We start from the raw sequence: 20,233 nt of genomic DNA on the forward strand, positions 1-20,233 counted from the left end.
TAAAAACTAATATGATGAGGATGTTAGGATTAATTAGAACCTTTATATTAGGGTTCTTTTTTTTAAATGTATAGTTGATTTACAGTGTTGTGTTTTGTGCCAGTCTCTGCTATATAGCAGAGATTCATGTTTTTTGAGGTCTTTCTGAAGAAAGTTAAGTTCTTTTGGAAGATTTTATTAAAAATTTGATCTTCTGCATTGTTTTGGCTTTTCTAGCTTATTTATTGCATGCGTTCCCCTGCCCAGATACAGCTGGAGGAGAATGAGTCTCTTAGATGTTCACCACATGCTTTTCAGGGGCGTTATTATTAGTTGTATCCTTCAGTTCAGTTCAGTAGCTCAGTCGTGTCTGACTCTTTGTGACCCCATAAACCGTAGCACGCCAGGCCTCCCTGTCCATCACCACCTTAACAGAGTATATTCAGAGATTGCTAAAGTTTTTTTTGTATGCCTTTAAAATCATTGATTTGAATGACTTCATAGTGATCCGATGTTAATTTTAGATCCTTAGAAAAGTGAGAGATCCAAATGTTTGTGAATGCTCACTTTGTTCCACCTCACTGGACTCCTGTTCCCTATGTGTCAAGTACATGCCCACCTGAGGTCTTTTCTGTTGGGTTCCTTCTTTTTTCTAGAAGAAGGACCTTTTTCTAGAAAGCCAAAAAAGCTTGCTTGTACTACGTTCTGTTCCCTATCTAACTTCAGATCCCTGTTTAAATATCCTTCCCTGTTTATCTTACCTAGGATCTACTCATTCATTCCTTCTCCTTCCCTTTTCTTTCTCTTTTCCCCCTTCACTCCTTTTCTGTACTTTATTCCCTTATTGTTGTTTAGTCACTAAGTCGTGTCTGACTCTTTTCGACCCCATGGACTATGCTGCCAGGCCCCTCTGTCCATGGGATTTTCCAGGCTAAAATACTGAAATGGGTTGCCATATCCTTTTCCTGCATTGACAGGTGGATTCTTTACCTCTCAGCTAGCAGGGAAGCCCTGTATTCCTTTACCTTGGCGTTTTTTCTCTCCAGAACTCTTGTCTATGTGAGAATGCCTTGTACATATGTATGGTCTGTCTCCTCCCTACATCCCCAGTGAAATAAATTCTGTAAGGATAGGGACTTTATTGTTTTCAAATTTGTATCCCCAGGATTCTAGAACAGTACCTGACATTTTAGGTGCTTATTAAATATTTTTGAAAGGTGAATGTGCTGTTAGAAGATAATCTATAAACTAAAGTTTTATTCTCAGAAATTTATGAAAATGGAAAAGAAAGGGCCCTGACAAGTGAGCTAATGATCTAGTGAAATTTGTATGTATATATATTTTTTCTTTCTTTCAGTATCGTCTCAGGTACTGTGTTAGGTACAGAGGCTACATATATGAGTAAGAAGTTGTGTTTTTGGATTTTGATATATTTTCGATGAAACTTTTATAGTTTATATTTTATCTATAGTGTAGTATAAAGTTGATATTCATTTTTATAGATTTGAAAAGAATGTTGTATTATTTTTTTAATGTATCTACACAATACCCCATGAACAAATTAAACCTAAGGATTACACTCTTTTGAGGATTGTAAGGGATTTACTATCTAATTTAGTGCTTGTCTGCCAGGGGCTGTTGAACTTATGCTTGAAACCCTTCTAATGATAGAGAATTCACTTTCTTTCAGGCAGTTTATTCAGCCTTTGGGAGGCCTCTGATTATTAAAAAATTCCATCTCTGTTTTGAACCAGAATCTCTTGCTTCCACTTACTGGTTCTAATTATATCCCACGGAGGATGTATTGAATAAATGTGATCCTTCTTTCTTGTGATAGCCCTTCAATTATTTGAAAACCTACCAAGTTCACTCTGACATTTCAGTTTTCCAGGCCAAGAATCCCTAGTAAGCTATCTGATGATGATAGGCATTTCCCTTCTGGTCACTTTCTAAGAGTGTTTGGGTTTGTTTATACATTTATAAATGGTGGCACTCCCTGCTGCACACCAGAGCGACACCATTTCCTCTCAAGTTCTCAGTTCTCTGTTTTATCTCATCTTGATGATCTGTTTTCCTTCATTCCACACGTTATCTTATTTGGCTTTTTTTTTTTTAATTTGGCTTTTATAAATTAAAATATGTGGTTGCTTCCCCTTCATCTCACACTCCTCAGTGCTATTTTGTAGTTTCTTCTTTTGTGTTTTCTTGCTCCCCTCCACCTCTCGCCTCCCTGACTCCCTTCCCCACAGTAGACACACAGAAGGGTAATTGAAGTTGGAGCTGGTCAGAATTACTTTTTATTGGCAGATTATGTTTTTTCTGGTCTTAGAAGTACTTATGAAACTTCATGGAAATTCAGCCTGTTTTCTAAGTAGAAATGAATTTTATCAGTTTCAGTATTATTGCTTTGTCCTTAACATTTTCAAAATGTGATTTTTTCTCTTTCCTTGGTCTGAATGATTTCAGCCCCACTTTTCTTTCACATGCTTCCAGAACACTGGGAGTATAGCAGAGGGTAAAGACTGGCTCTGAGGAGGTGAAGTGTCATTCAGATCACAGGCCTTCTGTCAGTAGCAGCAACTGGTAAAGTGCCTCGTGAACAGTCTCTGCTTACCATGGAGACAGTTTTTGAAAATAACTGACCCCTTACTATCAGAATATAGTTTTCTTTTGATTCATAATTTAAATATTTTTACTTCATTAATTTTGCATGGTAGGTTATTATTGCTCTATGCTCAGATGAAGTAGCAATGGTACTTTTAATTAAGACAGATAGTAAAAAGAGCACATTGTTTGCGTTTTGTCCCTGACCCACAACATTCTGTATATTAAACTTCTGTGTTCAGATTATTTTTTACTTAGCTGTAATTTGTAAGTACATACCTTCTAATTGTTTTCAATAGTGTTGAAATAAAAATGAAATGGCTTCCTATAGGACTTAAGAAAAATTACCTCCCAAATACATATTTCCTGCTTTGCTGTTAAATGTGAAATTGTAAACCTTACTTCTTCTATGTAATTTGCAGTCTAACATTTTCAAAAGTAATCTGCCTTTCAGATCGTTTTAAGTATTTTGCATTTTTTTTGTATGGTTGTTGATTCATTATGATTGTTGTGACTTCTTAGTTCTTGATTTGAATTGCTTCTAATAAGAGATTTTGAGCAAAGATTCAGCAATTCTATCTTGTTGTTTTATAAAACTGCAGTCTAGACCGTAATTTAAAAAAAATCTTTCTCCACAGTTTTAGCTGCTAACATTTTAATTCCCTATTAAAGTGTCTTGTTTAAAAAATAATGGAGGGAATGGAATAGATTTGATGTTTGGCTAAGAGAAGTGTGAAGTGACAGTTATTAGAAAGGTCATTATTAAACTAAAAATTCATCACAGCTATCAGTCCAATACTCAGTCAAGTTATAGCATTTGGACTCAGTGTAGACAGACTGAATTTGTTCATTAACAACAGTTGCAATAAAACAGTATAAGATAGTGATAGTATTTTATATATATATATATGTATTTTACCACAGTGATTTCTGGTAAACTAAAGTGTATTTAGCTTGATGCCTCGTTAGATTAAGGTCTAGTTGACGGTGTTTATTCAGGTTACCTAACATGAATAAGTATTGTTTCATCGTCTCTCGTGCAGTTACCAGATTGCCAGTATAAGTGTGTCTGTAGGTACAGCTTGAGGTTATTGTCCCATTTCTTCATGCTTATTTCATCATAGATTTAAGTACTTTGATGCTCATTATGGTAAACATGAAAAAATTAACTTAGCACAAGTCATTTTGTCTGCATTTTTAAAATGGTTGGTTAAAAAAGTATATTAAAATAAATTTCAAAGAGAAAGTGCTTAAAAATCTCATGTACCATTGATATGAATTTTTTTTCTTTCTATTTAGGTTGTAATCCACTTCAAGTCTTTGTGAATAAATGGAAATAGATCTATGAGAAAAGTGGATTTGTGATTACTAACAGATACCCTGAAACTTAGTAGCACAGCAGACATTAATCATCTCATGACATGTATCATTCCTGTGGGTCAGAAACTTGGAGCAGGTTAGCTGTGTAGTCTCTTAAGAGATTGTGGTCAAGTTGTTGGTCAGTGCTGCAGTGTTTTCAAGGTTCACTGGGTCTGTAGAATTGGCTTCCATGTTCATTAATATGTGGCTACTGGCGAGAGACCTTAGTCCACCCTGGGAGGGCCCTACTCTTGATTGTTTAGAAGCAAGGCACTAAATTGAGTCTACTCTGAAAGGGTGGGGAGTTTGGCTCTGCCTTTTGAAGGGAAGTCTGAAGACTTTGAAGACAGTCACCAGAGCCATGTACTGTAGGGAATCTTCACAGCATATGATAAATGTACTGGTTCCTTAATAGAGCAGTTCTCAATTCTGATACTGTATCGGACTTACCAGTGCAGCTTTTATAAAATAAATGAAGCAAAATGCAGATGGTTATGTATTAGACCTGTTGATTCACTTGCAGTCAGATTTTCCATAAGTGTTACTACTGTGCAACCAGAGTTGTCCACTGTCTTTAAGATGTACTTTTTGATTCAGTGATGTGTTACTGCTATACTTCTGTAGAATTGTTACATTCCAGGTATGTATAGGAATTAAGACTTTTTGGTATATGTATGATAGTATAGTTTTCTAGCTTTAATGTATATAGGTTCCTTATTAATACTCTTAGTATTTGAACTTTTAGTAGAACTTGTGGAATTATATTTTATGTTTATTATTTTGTTAGAGTTAAGATTGCTAACAATTTTAAGTAAAGAGCAATAAAAATGAAGGATGTCATGTATTGTGTTGTTCATTCGCTTAGTTGGATCCGACTCTTTGTGACCCCATGGATTGTAGCATGCCAGGCTTCCCTTCCTTGTCCTTCACCATCTCCCGGAGCTTACTCAAACTCATGTCCTTTGAGTCAGTGATGCCATCCAACCATCTCATCCTCTGTCGTCCCCTTATCCTCCCGCCTTCAATCTTTCCCAGCATCAGGGTCTTTTCTAATGAATCATATTTTTCCTCAAATGAACTAAGTTATCCTACCTCTCCCCCTTGTTTGTAGTCACTGTCTCTCCCTACTGTAATTCCCTAATGTATTTGTCCTTTTTTTAAAGCCATGATTGGTGAGTCTTTTTGTGTCATCTGTCCTTTGAAAATCCAATTTACTGAACATTGTTTATGTTGCTGGTGTGAAATTAACCCAAGCTAGGAAATTAAATCTAACCTGGGGGTGGAGTGGGTTCTGAGTTGGGTTTTTGCCAAGTTGGTGGCATAGAAAAATAGTACAAAGTGAGGCAAATGGGGCTGAGGAATTCAGAGGTTTATGGAAATAATGGACTCTGAGGGGAAGAGCACAGGAGGAAATGAATTAGAGGAACTATGCCTTGGACAGCAGCTAAGTGTATAGAGAGGCATTGTAGGGTCTTTTGCTAGGATGGCTAAGAAGTAAATTGGTGGCTGTTAACTAGATGTTTGTAGCAGTAAGTCAATTGGAGGTCTGGTTTTTGGGTAGATCACTATAAGAAACAATTCGGTTGGGGGCTGTAGTGTTGAGAGAGTGGACTTTAGAGTAAGTAGTTCAGGTTTAAATCTTGGTTCTGTTACTAACATGTAGTCTGAACTAGTTTGCCTAGTTTTTTTCTGAGCCTCGGTTTCATCAGTAAAATGAGAGCTAAATACAGAGTGTAAAGTATGGAACACAGTTCATGGCTCAAATAAGGGTTCGGCAAATGTTAGTGCTTAGCTGTTGCTATGATTTTATTTACCCTAACTTGGAAAATGATCATTAATTAAATAGGTAACAGCTTTAGCTTAGTTGAAAAACCATTATCTGCTTTTTAAAAATTCGATGGGCATGATTTGGGCATCAGAAAGTTTCCCTCCTGACCCTGTTTGATTTTCACTGACTTGCTACTCTCCATCCCCATCAACAGGCAAGCATAGTTTATACTTACACATATTCCGTTATTCAGCCATAAGCCAATCCAAATATAAAATCTCCTTTTCTCCCCACACATGGTAATATACTAAACAGATGTTTTCTGTCTCACCTTTTAAACATAACAAACTGATAGGGAAGTTCTTCTGTGACATGAAAACTCCCCCATTCTTTTTTGTCCTTTTGTTGTATGCCATTCCCTTGTGTAGATTTAGTATATTTTCTTTTTCCAGTCCTCTGTAAATGGACAGTTGCAGATTTTTTATTTTATAATCAGTGTGACACTGAATACCTTGTACACAAGTCATTTTGAACATGTAAGTATATCTGTAAAGTTTATTCACCGAAATAGAATTGCTGAGTCAGTTGCATTTGTGACCTTGATATGCCATACCCTAGTATCTGCTGAGTTCCTCTCAGCAGCCGTAATGTATGAAAACTGAATTGTTTTCCCCTTAGTCTTGCCTCTAGGATATATTTTCATATATTTAGATTTCCTCAACTTTGTAACAGAAAAATGACATTTCAGTATAGTTTTAAGTTTGAATTTCTCTTATGGATGAATGAGGTTGTATTTTTACTCATTTAAGAATTGTTTTTTTTCTGTTTAGTATTTCATTTGACTTTTTAAGGCTTCTTTATGCTCCTAAGTTTTGTTTTTATTTGTATTAATATAATCAAAGTACTCTTTTGCAATGCAATTCAGAAAGTGTTCATTACTTCAGAGTTGTAAGATAGCTTTTTCTTGTTTTCTTCTATACTTGTAATGGTCTCATGTTTTTTACTGTGGTATATGGGATAAATTATGGGTCCAACTTAATTTTTTTTAAAGATAACTGCCAAGTTTTCTCAGTGGCATTTATTTTGTAGTTCATTTCTTCTTCCTTGATTTGGATATCATCTTTGTAAAATCTGTATTTCTATATGTACTTGGGTCTGTTTCTAAACTTTCTTTTGTTTCATATATTGTGTGGTATGTTTTCAAGTTTCCCTTTATTGTCCTCTTTTTTCAGATACTGTCTGACAATTATTTACCTTGTTTGGGGGAGAATAGCCTCTTGGTATTTTTATTGGTACCACATTGCTTATTAGTTTTTGATGTTTTGGTATTGTCCATAATTTGTTGTAACTTCTCTTTTTTAAAATAATAGAACTTTCTGAATCTTTAGTACATGATTTAGTATATGTTTGGTAGGATACTGAATGATGACTATATGTACCGTGTAAAGTATATTAATATGAGGGAGAAAAACTTCTAGGTCATCATTGCTTTCTGTGAATTAAATGATGCTTACATATATTGACTTGTTTAACTATCATGCTGACTTAGTTTGTAATTGGAATTTATAGAGTGTGCAGTTGTTTGTGGCTAAATTTCCTTCATCATTGCTCTTTTCTTCAGCTGTGATGCAGATCCATCAGCCCTGGCAAAGTATGTTCTTGCTTTGGTAAAGAAAGACAAAAGTGAAAAAGAGTTAAAGGCATTATGTATTGATCAACTGGATGTATTTCTTCAAAAAGGTAAGATCTTTGGTTTCAAAATATTGCTTTGATAACTTACTTAAAACAAGATTCAGGGAGTATTAAAGGAGTTTGGTAAGAGACAGGCTGTAACTGTAATAAAGTTGAACAGATAGTATAATTACTGGTTATATTCATGGCTTATTTATAATGGACATCTTTTTTTTATTCTGTTAACATCCTGTGCTCATTCTTAAAGAATGCTGATATTTTTCTTTAAAAGATTAAGAAAATGACTGAAAGATAGTACTGTTTAGGAACCTACTACTGTTGTTGTCTAGCACAGTGCTTCTCAGCTTTTTTCACTTTGCCAGCAACTAGGTAGTGATAATATTTCTGTTTGGCACACTAGGCAGGCTACATGGAGACCAGTGATGGCTGGTAGGGACTGACCCACAGGCTCTGGCCATTCATTCTAGCCCTCAGTATCCTGAGAATTGACTGAATCCGTATCACCATGGGACTTGTACCATAGCACACTGGTTGGAAAGCTGTCTGTCTTAGTGTAGTTTTTAGATTTGTAAAAATCAAGATATATTTCATCATACTGAAGTCTGATGTGAAGAAGTGGAGAATAACTAGGAAATGTGTTTTAATCTGTGCTGGTTTTTGTTTTATTGTTAGAGACACAGATATTTGTGGAAAAACTTTTTGATGCTGTGAATACAAAGAGTTATCTACCTCCTCCAGAGCAGCCATCATCAGGAAGCTTAAAGGTAGAATTTTTTCAGCACCAAGAAAAAGATATAAAAAAAGAAGAGGTAAGAATTTGTGTTGAACTTTTGTGTTCTTTAAAAACATATTTGGAGTAGTTAAATTGAGTTTTATTTTTTGTATCTGTGTTGTAGTCCTCAGGACCACCTCCAGGCTTGATTAACAGGACTCGGGATATAGTCATTGTCATAGCTATGATGTCATGTGAAAGGATACAAGCAAAATCTGCAAAGGGAAAAAAGTGTAGCATGCAAAGTCTGGGGTAGGAACAAATCTGCAGAGGTTTCTTCCAGTGGAGTCAAAGAGGATGCACTTAATGTGTCGTGACAACACGTGTGAGCCAGGGAAGCCCCTTAGAGACACAGTGCCCAGGGTTTTTATTTAGGACTGGTTACACGGCACCTTCAGCCTAGGATTTACCAAACTTCCAAACTCTGAGGAGAAAAGCAGATGTTTAGCACAAACCACACTGTTTATCCAGACAGTTCAGGCTTCAGTTCAGTTTAGTCGCTCAGTTGTATCCGACTCTTTGAGACCCCATGGACTGCAGCACACTAGGCTTCACTGTCCATCACCAGCTCGGAGCTTACTCAAGCTCATGTCCATTGAGTCAGTGATACCATCCAACCATCTCATCCTCTGTCGTCCCCTTCTCCTCCTGCCTTCAATCTTTCCCACCATCAGGGTCTTTTCAGATGAGTCAGGTCTTTCATCAGGTGGCCAAAGTATTGGAGTTTCAGCTTCAATATCAGTCCTTCCAACGAGTATTCAGGACTGATTTCCTTTAGGATGGACTGGTTGGATCTTCTTGCAGTCCAAGGGACTCTCAAGAGTCTTCTCCAACACCACAGTTCAAAAGCATCAGTTCTTTGGTGCTCAGTTTTCTTTATAGTCCAACTCTCATATCCATACATGACAACTGGAAAGACCATAGCTTTGACTAGACGGACCTTTGTTGGCAAAGTAATGTCTCTGCTTTTTAATATGCTGTCTAGGTTGGTCATAACTTTTCTTCCAAGGAGCAAGCATCTTTTAATTTCATGGCTGCAGTCACCATCTGCAGTTCAGGCATGGTGAACTATTATTATTACGGAATGATGGGAACCTTCCAGAAGTCATAGTTTGGAGATGTCAACCGAGGGCTTCCCTTGTTAGCAGCCCTGTCTGTTTATTTCTTTGGCTGCACTGGGTGTTCTGTCGCTTTACATGGGCTTTCTTTAGTTGCGGCAAGCACAGGCTACTCTTGGTTGTGGTTCCAGGCTTCTCATTCTGGTGGCTTCTCTTGTTGCAGAGCACTGGCCCTGAGCATGTGGCCTTCAGTAGTTGTGGCACACAGGCTCAGTCATTGTCACTCGTGGGCTCTAGAGCTCAAGCTCAGTAGTTGTGGCGCATGGCCTTAGCTGCTTTGCAGCGTGTGGAATCTTCCTGGACCAGGAATCAAACGCATATTCCCTGCACTAGCAGGTGAATTCTTATCCACTGCACCATTAGGGAAGTCTCCAGCAGCCCTTTAAAGATAACAGTCGCAGGTGTGCTTTGAACTCTTTTGTGCATAGTATCTTACAGGTATGGGCTCCTGTTATCTGTGTTCTAGGAATATAACCAGATTGTCAGTAGATCTGCTTGTTTCTGCCTTACATGCATTTTGCAAGGGACTATTTTTAAGGTAGTCAAATAAAAGGGCCTTCACAAGGCAATAGAAATGACTTATGCTTTAAGAGTTTTTGAAGTTTTTACCTTTTGTACAAGTTTACCACTCTTGTCTAGTAATCATATACTAATTCAGATTTCCTTAGTTTGATGTTAAAGATTGTAATTTTAAAAATAATTGTTGACAGGCTATAATATAATATGTCCATGATTAGTCTAGTTTTAGGTCAAACAAATCTTGGTTAAATTTTTGCCTTTCCTGGCCACTGTTTTGTGACCTTGAAATTACTACTTTTCCAACCCTTACTCAGCTGTGAAATGGAAATATTATAGGGTTATTGTGAGGAATAGTAAAATAAGGTCTGTGAACACTTGGCAGAGTATGTGGCTCATACTAGGTTCTCAGTAAATGATAGTTGCAATTATTGTTGAGGGATTGTTAAGTGGTGGGTGATGTGGTTTAATTGTGACCTTTAGTTCTTTCACTTGATACTCTTTTTTTTTTCCAGATTATATAAGTAATATATGTTTATTATGTAGTAGTACATTTGCTGTGTATTAGGTAATAACTCTCAAATGTATCTTTATGTCTGTGTCTGAAAGCATTTACACACATGTACATGTCAGTTTCTCACACACATACATAGTACACCCTCATTACTTTATCTGCTGGGGAAGACCCGGAATTCTTATAACTTCATGCTTTGTACCTCATAGTACAGGGGTTCTAGAACGTTAGTGAGGAAGAATGGGATATTGGGTATTGTCTTGGCAACTCTTTATGCAACTTAGAGATATACAATAATTCATTTAAATTTTACCCATTGATGAATTAATGTTGAAACTTTAGTCTTACATCTGTTGTTACAATATTTCACCACAGTTGTTTTGACCAGTTGTGAAGGATATTTATCCCTCATCTTTCAGAACTGAAATGTCAGATGGCAGTCTGTGTTTTAAATGCTGTGGGTGTTTTAAAAGTTCCCAGTTGGGCATGTACCATGGAATATGACAATCTGTCAACATAGATTACTTACAAGAGTGCACGGAAGCAAATAGAAGGGAAAAAGTGCAACAGGAGGTTTTGGTTTGTTTTGTTTTCCAAGTGGAGGGTGGAAATGGGTAGGAAGAGTTGAACAAAGTACTTAAAAGAAAGAAAAAAAAAGCAAATTGTTAAAAGAAGACTTTTAAGCATTGTTTCTCAGAGTTTGGTCTGTTGATAGGATTTCCATTTACTTTCTCATTCAGGGGCACTTGACAGTGAGAGGCTTTTACCCAAAGGGTTGCCGAAACAACTGGCATAAACCTGGACATGTTTATGCTATTTCATTTATTTATTTGTTTTTATGCTGTCTTGTAGACTTATCTGCATCAGAATATCTTAGGGTTTTTATTAAAAATCTTGAGCCTTATCATATTTATAGATGCTCATGTTTAATATTTTCTCAGTTTGCTTATCCTCTAAATAAATGCTTTTTTCTCTAATGCCTCTTAATGTCCTGTGGAACCCGTTTTTTGGGCAGCATGGAAAACTGGTTTAGGGAAAGCAGCACTGATCGTGGGAATGTGTTTAAGGACTGCTTTCTATTAATTGTATAATATGGATTATAGGAAGAGGACTATACAGCTGTCATACTGCTATGAGAAACTAGAGAACTATTTTCACTTGTTTATTTTCACATGTATTATTTTCTCAAGCATTTTCTTTTTCTGTGACTTGGTTAATTCTATTGCATTCTCCTTTAAAACCCCTGATGTGTTGGTGCCAGACCAAATTCATGAGAAGGAATAAAATTGGCTTTCCAGTAATTATGTTAAAATTAGGACGTGTGTGCATGCTTAGTCGCTTCAGTCGTGTCTGACACTTTGTGACCCTGTAGACCTTAGTCTGCCAGGCTCCTCTGTCCATGGGATTCTCCAGGCAAGAATACTGGAGTGGGTTGCCACGCCCTTCTCCAGGAGGTCTTCCCGGCTCAGGGATCAAACCCGCATCTCTTTTGTCTCCTGGATTGGTAGGTGGATTCTTTACCACTAGTGCCACCTGGGAAGCCTGTAAAGTGAGGACACTTGCTTAAAATGTTTTTGTCACTACTGTTAACTAAGATAAACATTTATGAATTTCTTTACCATTCACTTTAACTTTGAGCAAGCCTGTCTTTTATTGTTAAATGTACTTAGAAGAGAAATTTATTTTGTTTGAGTGCTTTCAGAAGAAGACTATATTGCTCTTGTATTTTGTTGTTGTTGTTCAGTCGCTAAGTCATGTCTTACTCTTTGTGACCCCATGGACTGCAGCACAGCAGGCTTCTCTGTCCTTTACTATCTCCTCGGGTTTGCTCAAATTCATGTCCATTGAGTCAGAGATGCTATCCAACCATCTCATCCACTGCCACCCACTTCTCCTTTGGCCTTCTGTCTTTCGCATATATTTTAATACCAGCTAAGTTATTGAAGCAGTAACATGGCAAGGAATAACTTATTTAACTTATACATGTTTTTCTTGTATATCAGATTACAAAGGAGGAAGAGCGAGAGAAGAAGTTTTCTAGAAGGCTAAATCACAGTCCTCCTCAGTCAAGCTCCCGATACAGAGAAAATAGGTGATTGATTTGGACCATGTTTAATTTTTAGACATTGCTTATCTTTATATGAATATTTATAGACTTGATATTCCTTTACATAGGGGCAAGTATTATCTACTCTTTTATTAGTCTAGGAAAGTAGTAACTCGATCCTTTTCTATCAAGAATAACTACAAGAGATTTGAAGGTACTAGAAGTGAGATTTAGAACAGTGCTTGGCATATGTTAGTTATTGTTACTATTTTTATTCCTAACTTCAATTCCAGTGAAGTCTTACTGAGACCTTTTTTACCCAAAGCTTCCCTTTAGAGTGAATAAATTATTTTTCCCATTAAACCTTCAAAAGCATTGAGAGTGCAGTGCATGTGATACTTGCCTATAATTATGAGACTGTGCAAGACAGAATATACAATAGGACTTATGTATAGATGCCTGTGTGTATATGAGTAAGGCTTTGAAAGAGTTGGGGGATTTTTGGGGGCGGGGGTGGGTACTGTGAAGGGCTTTCAGAGTGCTTAAGCAGATCATGTTAAGTTTTTCAGTTTTCTGAGTCTCCTATGTTTGTATTTGTAAGATGGGATAAAGAATCATAATGTTACAAGAATAAAACAGAACTTTTCCATTTGGTTAGAGTTTTTCCTGTATCCACTTGAATATTTTCAATAAAAAAGTTCATATATTTCTTTAGAAGTCGTGATGAGAGGAAAAAAGATGATCGTTCTCGCAAAAGAGATTATGATCGAAACCCCCCTCGAAGAGATTCATACAGAGACCGGTACAACAGAAGACGAGGACGAAGTCGCAGTTACAGCAGGAGTCGGAGTCGAAGTTGGAGTAAAGAGAGGCTTCGTGACAGAGATAGGGATAGAAGCAGGACTAGAAGCAGAAGCAGGACACGAAGCAGGGGTAAATAATCACATATGGGCATATTTTGCCTGGCACTTTTACTGTGAAAACAATTTTGTATATGAAGGTTTTAAAAATTGTTTTGTCAGTATTATCTTTATTTTTTCTATCTTGCTGTATTTTATATGTATGAGTAACTATTAAAAAATTTCTTTTGAGACTTTTACTTTATGCAAATTACAACAACAATGTACTACTGCATACCCATCAGAATGATTGAAATGAAAATGACTAGCTTTACTCAAGAGTTGTTGAGGATGGGGAATAAGCTGGAACCCTTTGGAAAATACTTCAACAGTGCCTTAAAAATGTTAATCCTGTATCTACCAATGACCCGTTCCACTGCTGAGTGTTTACTTCAGAGAAATGAAAGTGTATTTCCACAGAGAGATATACAGATGAGCATGCAGCTTCATTTGTTATAGCCAAAAGCTGGAAACAGTCCATCAACCAGTGAATGGATAAACAAATTGTGGTATAGCCATAGAATGGATAAAAAGGAAAAAAAACTATTGATACATGCAACAAAATAAATGAATCTCAATCATGCTGATTGAAAGAAGCCACACAGAAAACAGTGTGTGTATATGAGAGAGGGAGAGAGAGAATTTTAGAAAATGCACACTGATCTATGATGACAGGAAACAATTGAGTGGTTGCCCCGAATGAAGTAAAGGAGGGCTGGATCATTAAGGAGAAAGGATGCCTTTGGGGGGCGATGCGTATGTACAGTATATACCTTACTGTGATTGTCATGTTTGGTTTCATAGGTATATGCATAGATCAAAATTCATTAAGTTGTATCTTTTAAGTATCTTCAGTTTATCACTTAGACGTCTACTCAAAACTATGAAAACAGTTAAAAATTTCATTTCAGATGTGTGCGTTTATAAGAGTGTGTCATTTTCAACATATATAATTTTTCTTTCAGTGTGTATTTCTGAAAGGAATATGTTGCAGGCAATAAAACAGCTTAACACCTTAGAGTAAAACACCTTTACTCAAGCTTAGATTTTTACTCCCCTTGTGACCTTTACTGTATAGTTACTTTTAGTCTCTAAAAAATCATGACTTTTTTTTTATAATCCCAGTGTTTCTGTTACTCTGTTCTTAAGAGTTTTTTTCCTGTCATATAGGTGTTCTAGGCCTTTCTACACATTACTTCACTTAACTAATCTCCTTAATATCTTTTCTCTTTCCATGGTTAATTTTCTTTTCTTGGCCCAGTTAATTTGTTTTTATTTATTATGAGCTCCTTTTCCTTCCTCTTTAAGTATCCATTCTCATCTTCAGCAGTGTTCACTGCCATGTTAGGACCTGTAAATTGATAACAACTAAATGTTCATCACAAAAAAAAAACTACTTTTATTGCATATTTTGTTTTATTGGCTAAAGTTTTGCATACTAAAATTTCAATGAAGAAAATAAAAAATCTCTTTTCTATAAATAAAACTCCCAAGAAAAATCTCATTAAGTACAGCAACTTTATGTGTGGCTTTTTAGTTTAGATCATAACAAAAAGAAATAACTTATCTTGAAACATTGTTTATATATTGAGTAGTTTTTAAAAGGAGGATTGTGTAAAATTTGAACTTTATTTTTATGTTTAGCAAAAATATCTATTAAATTTGGGACTTTATTGTTGTTTTTAATCGAGTGTAGTTTTTCAAGTCATTTATATTTTGTTGCAGAAAGGGATCTGGTAAAACCTAAATATGACCTGGATAGAGCAGATCCATTAGAAAACAATTATACTCCAGTCTCTTCGGTACCTAATATTTCATCTGGCCACTACCCTGTACCTACTTTGAGCAGCACTATTACAGTAATTGCTCCTACTCATCATGGTAATAACACTACCGAAAGTTGGTCTGAATTTCATGAGGACCAGGTGGACCATAATTCATACGTAAGACCACCAATGCCAAAGAAACGGTGTAGAGACTATGATGGTAAGCCTGTTAACCACTTCATGAAGTATGAATTAATATTTTCAGCTGAGTAAATTCTGTAATTTTAGGCTATACACAGTTACTCAAATACTTAACCTTTTGGAAATGGTGGGAAGTTAATTTTAGGTACTTCATGAATTCCTCAGTCTGTTACTGAAGTCTTTGTTAGTCACCACTGACTAATATCAATTTAAAAATAATGTTTATTTGCACTGAAGTCTTAACATATTTTTGGAATTTACCAGAGGAATATCTACTGAGTTATTTATCAGAAAATTGACGACTGATACGTTCTTGATAAAACTTACTTAAAAATCAGGGTTATTAGCATGTAAGTAAAATCTAGAAATGTATCACCTATGTAAGACTTCTATAAATGAACTGAAGACTCTTTTAAGATTTTACTGTAAAAATTTTGTAAATTGTATTAAAACTGGAGTTGCAGTATCCTTAACGTTTTAAGTGAGAGATTTAAGTAAAGGAAATGTTTCTAATGGTAAAAATAAGACAGAAATGCCTATTTTACATCATTTTGCTAGCCAGGAATACTCATGTTAATTTGGTGATACATTTTTTAATGTGTATGTTAGCTATATTATCACGTAATGAGGGTTTTATATTACTGGAAATTAGTAGGTAGTTCTTATGATATGGTTATTTATACATGCCCAATATTAAAAATATTCCAATTTTTCAATATCTTATTTTGTTGACTTAGAGAAAATGTCCAGCACTTTTCATATTTCTTTTAAACTATTTTTCCTCACAGAAAAGGGTTTCTGTATGAGAGGAGACATGTGCCCTTTTGATCATGGAAGTGACCCAGTAGTTGTAGAAGATGTCAATCTTCCTGGTATGCTGCCTTTCCCAGCACAGCCTCCTGTTGTTGAAGGACCACCTCCTCCTGGACTCCCTCCACCACCACCAATTCTTACACCCCCACCTGTGAATCTGAGACCCCCTGTGCCACCGCCAGGCCCATTACCACCCAGTCTACCACCTGTCACAGGTAAGTAAATGTGTTTGCCTATACTTACTATCTACCCATTTATAGTCTTTTTATAAAAGTTAATAGTTTGATGCTTGCCTTTGTTAGAAGTATCTATAGTAATCCTATATATGCCTGCTAGAAATTAAGAGTAAGATACTCCCATTTGGAATATATTTTGTAGGCCAGTGGGCTTCCAGGTGTCGCCTGCCAATGCAGGAGACATAAGAGATGCGGGTTCGATCCCTGGGTTGGGAAGATCCCTTGGAGGAGGTCATGGTAACCCACTCTAGTTTTATTGCCTGGAGAGTCCCATGGACAGAGGAGCCTGGCAGACTACAGTTCATAGGGTCACAAAGAGTCAGACAGACTGAAGTGACTTACCATGGCATGGCACAGCCAAACCCATGGTTTACTGTGGTTTAGGGTGACCCTGAATTATGTATATACCTAATGAATCCCAGCTGTCTGTAAGGGAGCTTAAGACAAACCTGTTTTGGAATACGTTAAATGGATATTTTATCCTTGAAAACTATTTCATTTGTAAGAGCTTGATTTTTATAGATACTATTATTTGATAAATGAGCATATCATGTTTGGATATACAATAACTTATTTTATTTGTTTGCTTCCAGATGATATTTCTTATTCTTTGGTTTTGACAGGACCACCACCTCCACTTCCTCCTTTGCAACCGTCTGGCATGGATGCACCCCCAAACTCTGCAACCAGCTCTGTTCCTACTGTGGTAACAACTGGCATTCATCACCAGCCGCCTCCTGCTCCTCCCTCTCTTTTCACTGCAGGTGCAGTTTTAGGCTTTCTATATTAATAATGTCATATATAGTTTAGAGAAGAGTTCTAGGTGAGGGATTTAAAAATATGTAGAGAGTGAATTGCTCTATCAGGTCTATTCTCACTAAAATTTTATGGAATAAAATATAGACATGATGAATGTGCATTAAATATAAGCCCTCAGTTACGATTTTTAAAAAACGAAGTTTTTAACAGCATTTTATTTTTCTAAAACTTCTTTTTAAAATACATATAAAATGTGAGTTATGAATTAGTAGTATGTTTTTCTATTATCAGTATAAAAAATTACCAAGTGGACTTTTATAATTGTTTTTTAATTACAGTTTTTGTATTACCAGATACATATGACACAGACGGCTACAATCCTGAAGCCCCAAGCATAACAAACACTTCCAGACCAATGTATAGACACAGAGTGCATGCACAAAGGCCCAACTTGATAGGGCTCACATCAGGGGATATGGATTTGCCACCCAGAGGTACTGTGATGAATCTCTTCTTACTATCATTTTCATAATATCAAGAGTGGCAAAACATTTAAAAAGAACAGTTGGTTTTGTGTTTTTGGGATTGAGTAAGGGATGTTGTTATGTTTGTTCTTTGGATTCTTTGGTCTCAACATGAGAGAAGAGGTAATATGTGATGCCCTATTTGTAGTATTGGTGACGTTTTATTCTGTCATCCATGGGGAAAGGAATTTCCCCAAAGAAATAATTTTCTAGCTTTTGGGAGGTATATTCTTTCCTTTGCAGTCTTAATTGGTTCATTTAAAGTCTTAAGAATAATGCTTTAATTCATAAAGATACATTCTTTCATAGTTTAGAAAATGAAATGAGCTGTGCACACTTAATATTTGATATATATTTTATTTTTGTTTGCTTTGACATGTTAGAATTTGATGTTGATTGGCTTATAATATTTTAAGTGAAAAATTATATTTTAGACTGACTTGATAGCTTTTAAAATTTTTGTTAGAGGAGACAGACTTTTTGATATAATTTCTGAATGGGAGAAGAATTTAGATTGGTCCACAAGCCAGTGCAAGAGAAGTGCTATAAATGTTCAGAGGAGGAAGCATTCACCTTAATTTGAAAGACAGAGTATTTGCTACAGATATTTGACAGTATTGTCAGACATTACAGGAAATACTGTATAGACCAATAAAAATGTATCTTTTTTCCTAACTACTTCAACTAAGCTTTAAATCCCATTTTCTTTCTAGTCTTTCCTTGCCATCTGTTATTTCTAATAAAAAAAAAGTCATGCATTATCAGTTGTGAATAAAATCCAACTTATTTAACTAAGTAGCAGTCCATACCTAATGTGGTTTAGTAAACTTGTTTACTTATGCTTTGCACTCTTTTATTTGTTCATCAGAAACTGTCAGATTCTGAACATATGTCTTGAGTGTTCAGAGAACTTTTTGTGATGGAGTGCGGAACATTTTAATTTATATTTATATCCTGTTAGGTTACAAGACAACATTTCATGTAAATACCCGTTTTCCCCAACAAAAAGTCTCCTAGAGGCATTCTAGTGACTTTCGTTAAGAACAACAACAGAAAAAGCGATTTCTTAACAGTTTTCACGTAAGAGCTCTAAGCTGGCTCGTAGTTGAAAAGTAGCCAGTTAAGATCGCGGCTGTCCTTTGTGTTCATGTTGGCTCGTCCCGAGTGGCTCCTACCTGCCTAGTTCGGAGAAGAGCCACTTCCTTCTTTGGGCCGTGACTTAGCACTCTTTTCTTTGACTATACCAGTATTCTTTCCTCTCACTAGAACCTCTGAAGCTTCAAATCGTCTCTTTCTTACGTTGCAGCTTTCCACTATAGATCAACATTGGACCCATCCCAAATCTTGGTCAGTTTTTTTTTTATTGTTGGTGGTGATTGAGGGAAGACAGAAGGATCAAATCCCTTGCACATAAATCTTAACCATGTAGAAGTAGGAATTATGGTAATTTCAGCTCCACATGCCTATAGTTAGAAGTTTCAGGAAATGGCTCGCTGAGATATAAATGTCTGGTATGCCTACTTAGAAATTTGAATGCCTTTTCTCATAGAATTATTATACATAGTGATTATTTTAGTACTATTCTTCAGATATTTTGTGTACTGTTTTTGTAAGCTGGTTCAGGAATATATTCTCCATAAATTGTTTTTATGTACCAGACACCTTATTTAGCAAACCATTTAAACTGAGGGTTACCTATACTTCTATTTCCTTATCTTTTTCAGTCTTTTTCCCCCCCAAAATGTTCTCAGCTATTGCCTATTTAGTTTGAAATTTACTGGCCTGGATTGTGAGCTATACATAATTAAAAGTTTATAATATTGTTCATTACATAATTATTATACATTTATAATAGCCTGCAGATGGCCTCATTTAAATTTGTCACAGACTATTGTGTGCAAACTATTTTTATGCTTTGTACTTAAAGCTTCATAGGAAATTATTGTTTTTAAGCAAATGACAAAACTTTAGGCCTTTTGCTGCCTTGGAATTACTAAAAAAGGTGACCTTGAGACCTGATAATTGTTCGTTCTAGATTCTAAGGCAGTGGAAAACTTGCTAGACACTCTTGATTGGATATAGATAGGTAGGAAGATGGGCTCAGTAGTTTTCATCAACAAAACTAGTGCTGAAAATTTTAAGCAGAAAAACAATTTATTAAAAAGATATTGGGGGAAAACAGAATACATGGAACTAAAAGACACATTTGCTAATTGTATATCAAGAGGAACTTGCTTCTGTGTGTTTAAATAGCTAATAAAGAAAGAGAATATGAGTGAGAGAATACAGATGAGTTGAAGCAAACACATCACTGTCTTTCTTAATGAACCTTCAGATAAAGAACATGTTTAAGCTACTTAAAGACTTTATAAAAGGGCTAGTGAACGAACATGTTTGAGAGGCAATAATAAGGCCAGAAATTCTGTTGCAAAACTGGTCCTTCTGAAGATACCACTGGGCAAAGAAAATACAGTTTGTCCTGTGAATGCCTGCAATATCAGATGCTGGATGTTTCTACCTGATACGCTGAAGAGATATAGGATAAGTCAGAGTTAGTCAGAAAAAGGGGGTTGATAAAGCACATATAGCCTGTTGATACTTTTGTGAAACTTCCAGAAGATCTTTTTGATTAGAACAGAGGGAGTAAGGAATGTCGGAGGGAATAG

At 36.0% G+C, this 20,233-nt stretch overlaps 1 protein-coding gene across 14 annotated transcripts in view; it reads left to right on the top strand.

Moving 5' to 3' along the window:
- The window catches only part of RBM26 (RNA binding motif protein 26), a 79,247-nt gene that overhangs the window by 18,933 nt on the left and 40,081 nt on the right, over positions 1 to 20,233 (top strand). For 9 of the 14 annotated variants that reach the window (XM_020881014.2, XM_020881016.2, XM_020881015.2 and 6 more), the window contains exons 2-9: positions 7,332 to 7,450; positions 8,075 to 8,211; positions 12,326 to 12,414; positions 13,085 to 13,302; positions 14,994 to 15,254; positions 16,024 to 16,263; positions 16,878 to 17,048; positions 17,382 to 17,537. In XM_020881014.2, coding sequence (XP_020736673.1) covers positions 7,332 to 7,450; positions 8,075 to 8,211; positions 12,326 to 12,414; positions 13,085 to 13,302; positions 14,994 to 15,254; positions 16,024 to 16,263; positions 16,878 to 17,048; positions 17,382 to 17,537 — 1,391 coding nt within the window. The remainder of the gene's footprint in view (positions 1 to 7,331; positions 7,451 to 8,074; positions 8,212 to 12,325; positions 12,415 to 13,084; positions 13,303 to 14,993; positions 15,255 to 16,023; positions 16,264 to 16,877; positions 17,049 to 17,381; positions 17,538 to 20,233) is intronic. The other 5 variants (XM_020881018.2, XM_020881025.2, XM_020881020.2 and 2 more) reach the window with 3 other exon arrangements.

The sequence above is a fragment of the Odocoileus virginianus genome, chromosome 8, assembly GCF_023699985.2.
Source record: "Odocoileus virginianus isolate 20LAN1187 ecotype Illinois chromosome 8, Ovbor_1.2, whole genome shotgun sequence".
NCBI lineage: Eukaryota > Metazoa > Chordata > Mammalia > Artiodactyla > Cervidae > Odocoileus > Odocoileus virginianus.